We start from the raw sequence: 8,411 nt of genomic DNA, 5'->3' as shown, positions 1-8,411 counted from the left end.
AATTTATAGAAGATGTCTCTAAGACCTGCATAAAAGTTCTTTAAATATATTAACAATGTCAATTTATAATGTGCGTAATATCTTTAGTTTTTTGTATTATTTATAATATTCATTTTCATATCTTTAATGATGTTATGTGACCGTGCGAAGCACGAATAAATTACCTAATAATAAAAAAATACAGATAATGAGAAAGTAGCAAATATAATACTTTTCTTTTTACTTGTTCTTATTTTCTTCGTATCTTTCACATTGCTAATAAAAAGAGGGATATAATATATGCCATAAATTTGGGCACAACAATTTAGTTGTTTGAACCCATTTACTTGGACATCTAAGATTGGTACATGGCATCCACAATAATTTACAATAATTTTTTATTATTATTTTGAAAATAGCTAGTGGCCTAGCTACGAGGCTATTTCCTCCTTGCGTTATATCAATTTTAATTATTGAGTTAATTTCTTTAATGGTAAATTAAATAATAATTATTATTTAATTTTTTATTTAAAAATAATAATAATTTTTTTAAATAATAACTATTAGTTGGTGAAGTCAATTTTTCATTATTTTTATTATTGGTGGTGACACTAATACCAAGACTCATCTCATTTATGTTATTCTTTTAAAAAAACATCTAATAATTATTGTATTAGATAACATAAAAGAAATATTAAAAGCTAGCACTAATTATACATTTTGTGTCGTGAAGATTTATCGGTTCGATTAAATAAATAAATTCAAACTTAAAGAGAAAAATTAATTTCTATGATTTGATTGAATATATATATATTTACAAACAAAATAAAATTAATGTACTTCAATTTAATTTTTTTTTTGAAATCAAAACTCTTATCAAAAATAATTTTCCTATCTTTAAGATAAAAGTATATATTTTATTATTTTCAGACCTTACTACGTGGAAGTTGTGTGTCATCTGCTAAAAAGTTGTGCTTATGCTCATTTGCTAATAAGGAAACACGTGTGCCTGCATTAAATAGGTAGTGCTTTGAAATGACTATTCTATCCTTGGATGTTTGGTTATCCTAAGTCCCCTCTTTCTTCTTTTCTTTGTGAAAAAAATAATCTGATTTCTTCACTTTCTACACTTATATTTTCGATATTTTACTTGGTTTTTAATTCATGAGAGAGTTGAATTATTGACTCATGAAAATGGAGTTCGTGGTGATGGATTAGAGCTCCGGAAAATGTTTTAATTTAATAACATCATTCGTCTATTAGATATTTAAGTATTTCTAGTCACTTAATTATTCCGGTAAGTGTTGGTTGATTTTATTTTTTTTTATATTAGCATGCATCTAAGGTATTATATTGTGTGTGAATTAGTTTTATTAATTTGTTTCTTCTTGACATGCAATGGAAAATTTTGTGATCATTTCTTTAGTCAGACGTATTGAGTGTTTGTGCTATTTTTTAATCATAATTGGGTTCCATTTTTTCCTAAAACAAAACACAAATTTTGAATATTTGGCTAGGTTTTTCTTACTATAAGAAGCCATTCACACACATGTTTTGCTTCCTTTTGTTACTCTTCTATTGTTCCTTGGCTTGTATTCTGTTAATTCGTTGACTTGTACAGTATTATGTTGCCGTCTTTGGTTGGAGGCAGGGCCCGCATACGGGTTATAATGTATTTATGGTACAAATATTAAACGCAGAGCCCAATTATTATTACTTAAAATAATCATTCTAAAATTTAGAACCTATAAAGTTGAAATTCTAAATGCTAATTGAAGCAAAAAAGGAGTTTTGTTAATAAATGCGCATAGGTTATGTGTATGTTTGGTACTAGATTCTTTCAGTTTCTTCTAATGTTTGATGTTTATGGAAGGCTGGAAGCTATTTTCTAGTGAGCTAAATAAGTTTGTCTTAAAGATAAGTTACTTATCAGCACTTATTCTGGTCAATGCTGCATGTATATTCATTGGGGAACAAAAATCAGTTCAAAATTACAAAATTATTTCTATCTGGAGATAATTACTCATAAGTCATAAGCACTCTAGGTATATCTATAACATTATACTGAGCAAGCATAGAAAAACTCAGTAAGTAATTACCCCTCCCCTGAGTAGTTAAGCTATATATATATATGAATACTCAACTCCTTCAAGATGATGAATATCTTGTTTGTAATATTTTGGGAACTTTTACAGTATTGATGAAGGAAAGTGTGGTTCCTCTATAATCATTGAACCTATACGGTATGTAGTGAAAGATATTAGTTGTTTGAAAAAGCTAGACAATTTCAAGGGTTGTTTTGTATCCACCTTTGAATTGTTTATTAGTTGTTTTCTTCTTCTTTATACCGGAAATTGCTTCACTTGAGCTGTGAACCGAGAGTCTGTATGCATACACTTTACCCTCCCCATTCCCTTTTTGTGGAATTTCACTCGATATGTTGTTATTTGTTGTTGTTGGAAGTAAATTGGGAAGAATCAATAGTTTAACAATTCCTTGGAGGATTCTTCAGGACTAACCTTTTAAAGCTAACTCTTCATAGACACTGATGGTGCCGAAGAGGAATCAGTTGGACAGAGATAGCGCAGGCGTACAACTCACGTTTACCTTCTGATGTTATGTAGGGTCATGATTCATTCTTTTTGCTGAGCGCTTTGCTGTTATTTTTGAGGCTTACCTTTAAAAATGGTATGTTTTATCTCGTTTCTCGATTCTTTAAAACTCTGCGGGAATTTTATCTCATTTTGTTCTTATAGATCATAAAAGAAAGTCTATGGTCCTCCTTTATTCATATTTTGGTAAATGGAGGAACAATTTGTTCTTTATTTGTATTTCTTTTTTCAATCCCGTGCAGGACAACAACTTATCTGGGGAAGACAATGACAGCATTGACTGGGATACTGAAGATGAATTAGAAATACAAGAAATACCGGAGGCAACATTTTCGTCATGCACAAATTTAAGAAATGTTGGAAATTATACTGTTAGTGGTGATGGGGAGGTAAATGCTTTAATAATCCTATATTCGATACCTAGTGATATTTCTTGTCATTGAATTGCATCTCAATTTATGGTCTCTTTTGGTCTTCTTCCCGTACCCTGAAGGCAAGCTCATCATCGGTACCCTGTCAATCCAAGTTCATTCAACAATTTATAGTGATGGGATTTCCTGAAGAATCTATTGCAAAAGCAATAGAGCAAAATGGTATTTGAATTTATCAAGTCTTTATACAACTAAAAATTTGATTTTTTTTTCAAATGTCGTATTTATGTTATTTGACTTGAGACTCAGGAGAAAATGAAGGTTTGGTGCTGGATGCTCTTTTGACATTTAAGGTACGTAATGTCTGCCTCATTGTTTGCAAACTGCCTGCTCATTTTAGATTTTGTTCAATCAACCCCTCTTTGCCAGCCACCTTTTGCTCTTCTTATAGTTGCCTATATGTACCACCACTTGCATAAGGTGGTCTTAGATCAGTCAGCGTTTTAAATGGACGGCTATTAGGACCGATGAAGAGATTCTGTCATGTGGACACTTCCCTAGGCGGCGACTGTGCGATGTATGATGTCAATTGTACGCTGATAGCAAGCTTGAATTGTGTTAAGAATATGCTTGATTTTTACCCGTCTTCATTGTAATGATGATTTTCTTCTATCCTTCCTTTTTCCATCAGTAATGACCCTTTAATACTTGCAAACCCCCCTCTTATCTCCTAAAATAGAAGAGGAAAGAAAAATAGAAAAATTATGATTTTTGTTTGCATAAATTTTATCAGCACCAATCATACTTTTTGTTTATCTTTTGGATGTTGCAGGCCCTTGAAGATTCTCCTGAAGAACAGCCCAGTACGAGCGCTCAGATGGAACCCTGCATTAGTTCTGATGATAGCTCTTCTCAATACAACGAGAGCTTTCTGGATGATGTTTATGAGGAAGATAGTAACTGGTCCTCGGACTCGGACAATTGTATAGTATGTTATCCTCAATCATAACTCTCCATTGTACTTTTCAGTGTTTAATTGTGGCATAGAAATATTCAATCTGGTTCGTCTTTTTTAAAATGTATGCATCTAGTCATTTTAAATCTTAAACGCCTCTTCTTTTTTTTAAAAAATAATTAATTAATTTCTATGAGCTCATTATTTTTGGAGTTAAAGGGACATTTCCCTCCACGTATCGGTGCCTCAACTAATACTTCTTTTACCATTAAAGATGTTTGCTGGACCTGAATTCTGTTATGAGTTTTGTGGGCACAATTATATTAAGCTTTTCTGACATTCTCCTTGTACTACGTGTGATAGAATTCTGCTAAGCAGGGCTACTTGAAAGACAAGAGCACTTCTTTGTCTGAAAATGAGCAGACATTATTATTCCTGGCAAATATGGGATATCCCGCAGAGGAGGCTTCAATAGCAATGGAGAGATGTGGTGCGTATATTAATTTACTTATCTTTTGCCCTCTACATTACGAATGTTATCTAAGTATCTTTTCTTATTACACATTTAGTTTGGCTTTCAATATGGATTAATTATGCGAAGGTTTTACCACCGGTGGAAGAAATATTATTCATGCAAGGTGTGGGGTAGACGCTACTAAGTTGACTTCCAAGCTAACTTTGTGCAAATGTTGTTTTATCTAGGACAAAATCTGCTTATTAATGCCGCAATATACCTAAATATCTTTTCGTAATTGCAATTCGTATTTTTGATTTCATTTCCAGGATATTAATGTCTTCTTCACAACTTTCTAGGTCCACAAGCATCGCTTGCCGAATTGATAGATTTCATGTGTGCTGCTCAAATGGCAAGAGAAGAAGACGCCTATCTGCCAGAAGATGTAAAGGTCTGCTTTTCCCTTGCAGTACTTTTAAATGGACTCATGTGATGTATAACAATCTGTTGTACTTTGTTCGCATTTGTAACTGCATATTAGTAAATATCATTTTTCATTGAATTGACGTCTCTTCCATTGTAACAGCCAAAACTAAATAATGGTGGATACAAGAGGAAAATGTATAATGAACATTGCATAAGGAAAAAGCAAAGGGCGATTACAGATGAAGAGCCAATTCATTTGCCCAAACACATGATTGGATTCGGGGTTCCTACAGAATCCGTTCCAGGAATGGTGCAAAGAACTGTGCCAGAGCAGGCTATTGGCCCCCCTTTTTTCTATTATGAAAATGTTGCTCTAGCTCCGAAAGGTGTGTGGGACACCATGTCCAGATTCCTTTACGATATTGAGCCTGAGTTTGTCGACTCAAAATATTTTTGCGCTACTGCAAGAAAAAGGGGATACATTCATAATCTGCCAATTGAAGGTAGATTTCCTTTGCTGCCACTTCCCCCACGTACCATTCATGAGGCGTTTCCCCTAACAAAGAAATGGTGGCCATCTTGGGATACACGAACAAAGTTAAATTGTTTGCAAACATCTGTCGGGAGTGCAAGGTTAGCTGATAGAATCAGGAAAGCCATGAAAGCTATGGAGAACTTTGATGGTGAGCCACCGTTGATGGTGCAAAAGTATGTTCTAGAAGAATGCCGGAAGTGGAATTTGCTCTGGGTTGGGAGAAACAAAGTTGCTCCTTTGGAGACTGATGAATTTGAAATGCTATTGGGATTTCCAAGGAATCATACCCGTGGAGGTGGTATAAGTAGGACCGATAGATACAAGTCGCTCGGTAACTCATTCCAGGTTAGCCATAAGCCTTGACCTTTTTTTTTTTTTGTTTTGATTTTCACTATGTATATCCAAGTCTTGTTTTCTTTGATCCCTTTCCTTTTCCCCCAATAAATTTGGGTTTGCAAAATATAGTGAAGTAACTTGTCTGTTGGGTTATTATCTTTTATTTGTTAGAACAATTTTTAACATGATACTTGGATCAAAATATTTTTGTTAGGTTGACACAGTGGCATACCATTTATCGGTGTTGAAAGACTTGTATCCAAATGGTATCAATGTTTTATCATTATTTTCTGGAATTGGCGGTGCTGAAGTTGCTCTTTATCGTCTCGGTATTCCATTGAACAATGTGGTTTCTGTGGAAATATCTGAAGTCAACAGGAATATTCTGAGAAGCTGGTGGGAGCAAACAAATCAAAAAGGCAATCTTATAGATTTTAATGATGTGCAGCAGCTGAACGGAGATGTTTTGGAGCAACTGATTGATTCATTTGGAGGATTTGATTTAGTTATTGGCGGAAGCCCGTGCAACAACCTTACTGGAAGTAACAGGGTGAGTAGGGATGGGCTTGAAGGCAAAGACTCTGCTCTATTTTACGATTATGTTCGGATAGTGGACTTGGTCAAGTCCATAATGTCTAATCGTAGAGTGTGACAAAAATATGTTCAAGTTTCAGAAGGGGAACAAGTAAATGTTGTCTTTGATTTTGGTTTTGTACATATTTTTCGATGCCCCGTAGGAATGGAAAGGGACACAGATTAGCTCTCTGAGCAACTAATGTACATATTATCGCAGCACTCTTGGTGCCATCCTGATATAACCATCATCTTATGCTAAATAACCGGGGAAAACTACCCCTTTGAAATTCTCATAGTAATTTTTTTTTTATGAGTACTTAATTAAATAAATAATAAGAAAACAAATAAACTTAGTCAGGGTTGGATAAGTTGGGTTATGCTTGTTGTTTAGTTCATTTCAATCGAACACATTTAGCAAGATGTGCATATATAAAGCAGTATGTAATCTGCACTGATTATGTTAGATTGATGATTGATGAAGTATGGAAATCTGCCATGATTTTTTATGCACAGCGTAATCCTCCGATGACTTGAAAGTTTTTACGAACAATGAGGCTTACTTTGGTGAAGAACAGGGATGATATCTTGTACTCTCGACCTCATATGATAAATAATAGACCGGCTATTGTCAAACAATAGAGTGCATTCTGAAGCTGGTCCCGTTGTGGGTGTGGTTTTAAAGCCTACCTCTGAATTGTTGGGGAATGAACTCATTAAGTAGAATTGTCAGCTCATGATTGCACAACAAAAATGGAAAGAATCGCATATGCTCATGTACTTGTTCCTTTGCCAAATGTGATAGATCCAAAATGGTAGCTACTAGTTAAATACGATTGGGTCAATTGGGGTATGTTCGCAAAAGCTAGAATAGAGGCTCAAAACCAACCCAAACAAGCACTCCGCGAGTTGAACCAAAAAAGACCAAATACATTTGGGCAAATAAAGATACTACACAAGAAGCAGTTCTTGGTGTCTCAGAACCTCCTAAGACTCTTAATCAACCTAGTACTATTGTAGCTACTTCCAACTGAGTTGATGGTTGGACTCCAATGGAAGGGATAGTTACTACTAAAGCAATACCTCCAACAAGCAAGGCAAAACAAGTTGAAGGCATAAAATCCTTTTAATTTTTTAGCTAATGATACTTTGCAACAGATGATACAAACAACTTTTATAGCCGCCGAAATAGGCCAAAGCAACAGGGGTAGGGGAGTACCTAGTAGGTTATTTGGTTCAATTCTTTGGTGTTTGGTTTTGAAAAAAGTGTGCATCATATTTCAAATCAAATTAGATCGGTTTGGTTCGATTTTTTCAACTTCGGTTCGGTTTATTTCGGTATTTTTAAAACGATTTTTTGGTGTAAAAAATGCTTGCGTTAATTTACTATTCTACAATTTTCTTCTTGCATAATTCCTATAAGAACCAACAGGGAACAAAACAACAACAATAAGAAAATGTTAAGCAAGAAATCAAACAGGGCAAAAAAAGAATCAAGAATTACCACCTTAGCTGCAAAAAGAAATCAATACCATAGATGCACCAGACTACTTATTAGTGATCGAAGAGCCACTGTGTGTTATTAGTGACCAAAGAGTCACTATGTGTTATTAAGTTTAGTACCAAGAATTACCAAGAAATCAACATAGAAAAAGAATAGAATTACGAATAAAAATTAAAAATATTTTTAGTCAAAAATATATAAGTAATATAATTAAAAATATTATTTTAAATACATTTAATAAAACTTTGGTTCTTCGGTGTACCATGGTTTCATGACCCTTACACGGACCATCGAACCGAAGAATCGAAGTTTCTGAAAAAAAGAATCAATACTGAACCGAAAAACCAAAGAATCAACACTAAAAAACCGAATTAATTCGATTCAATTTTTTAATTTTTCGATATTTATGTTCACCCGTAGTACCTAGTCCTAAATCTCAACTGAGTTCCAAATGGAAGTAGCCTCATGGAATGTGAGAGGTTCCAATAAAACTCAAAGAGTTTCTTAGAGTAATCAAGGAGGCACAGATTAATATAATTGCCATAGTAGAACATAAAGTAGTAAAATATAATGCTAGTCCGATTATCAAGAAGGTGGTGCCAAGCTGGAACTGAGTGGGCAATTATGGGAACTTTGATAAAGGACGATTGTGGATCCCATGTGTAA

The 8,411-nt window shown here is 34.1% G+C and overlaps 1 protein-coding gene across 4 annotated transcripts; it reads left to right on the top strand.

Moving 5' to 3' along the window:
• Positions 1-1,068: 1,068 nt before the first annotated feature.
• On the top strand, positions 1,069-6,545 carry LOC129870239 (DNA (cytosine-5)-methyltransferase DRM1-like). Of its 4 annotated transcripts, none has more exons than XM_055944934.1 (10): positions 1,069-1,276; positions 2,604-2,667; positions 2,834-2,980; positions 3,085-3,184; positions 3,266-3,315; positions 3,795-3,950; positions 4,281-4,407; positions 4,731-4,822; positions 4,958-5,677; positions 5,883-6,545. In XM_055944934.1, the coding sequence occupies exons 2-10, from the start codon at positions 2,665-2,667 to the stop codon at positions 6,318-6,320; spliced, it is 1,833 nt and encodes a 610-aa protein (XP_055800909.1). In that variant the 5' UTR covers positions 1,069-1,276; positions 2,604-2,664; the 3' UTR covers positions 6,321-6,545. The 4 variants fall into 4 exon arrangements, with proteins under 4 accessions (XP_055800909.1, XP_055800910.1, XP_055800912.1 ...); XM_055944935.1 differs by having other exon boundaries at positions 2,522-2,667; XM_055944937.1 differs by having other exon boundaries at positions 3,272-3,315; positions 5,883-6,544.
• The last annotated feature ends 1,866 nt before the right edge of the window (positions 6,546-8,411 follow it).

Source organism: Solanum dulcamara, chromosome 10, assembly GCF_947179165.1.
Source record: "Solanum dulcamara chromosome 10, daSolDulc1.2, whole genome shotgun sequence".
Classification (NCBI taxonomy): Eukaryota; Viridiplantae; Streptophyta; class Magnoliopsida; order Solanales; family Solanaceae; genus Solanum; species Solanum dulcamara.
Note: the sequence above shows the minus strand (reverse complement) of the source record. Positions and strands in the feature narration are given on the sequence as shown.

Coding starts and splice junctions, on each gene's coding strand:
- LOC129870239 (XM_055944934.1), top strand. Junction 2,981..3,084: donor CTGTTAGTGGTGATGGGGAG/GTAAATGCTTTA, acceptor CGTACCCTGAAG/GCAAGCTCATCATCGGTACC. Junction 5,678..5,882: donor CGCTCGGTAACTCATTCCAG/GTTAGCCATAAG, acceptor TATTTTTGTTAG/GTTGACACAGTGGCATACCA.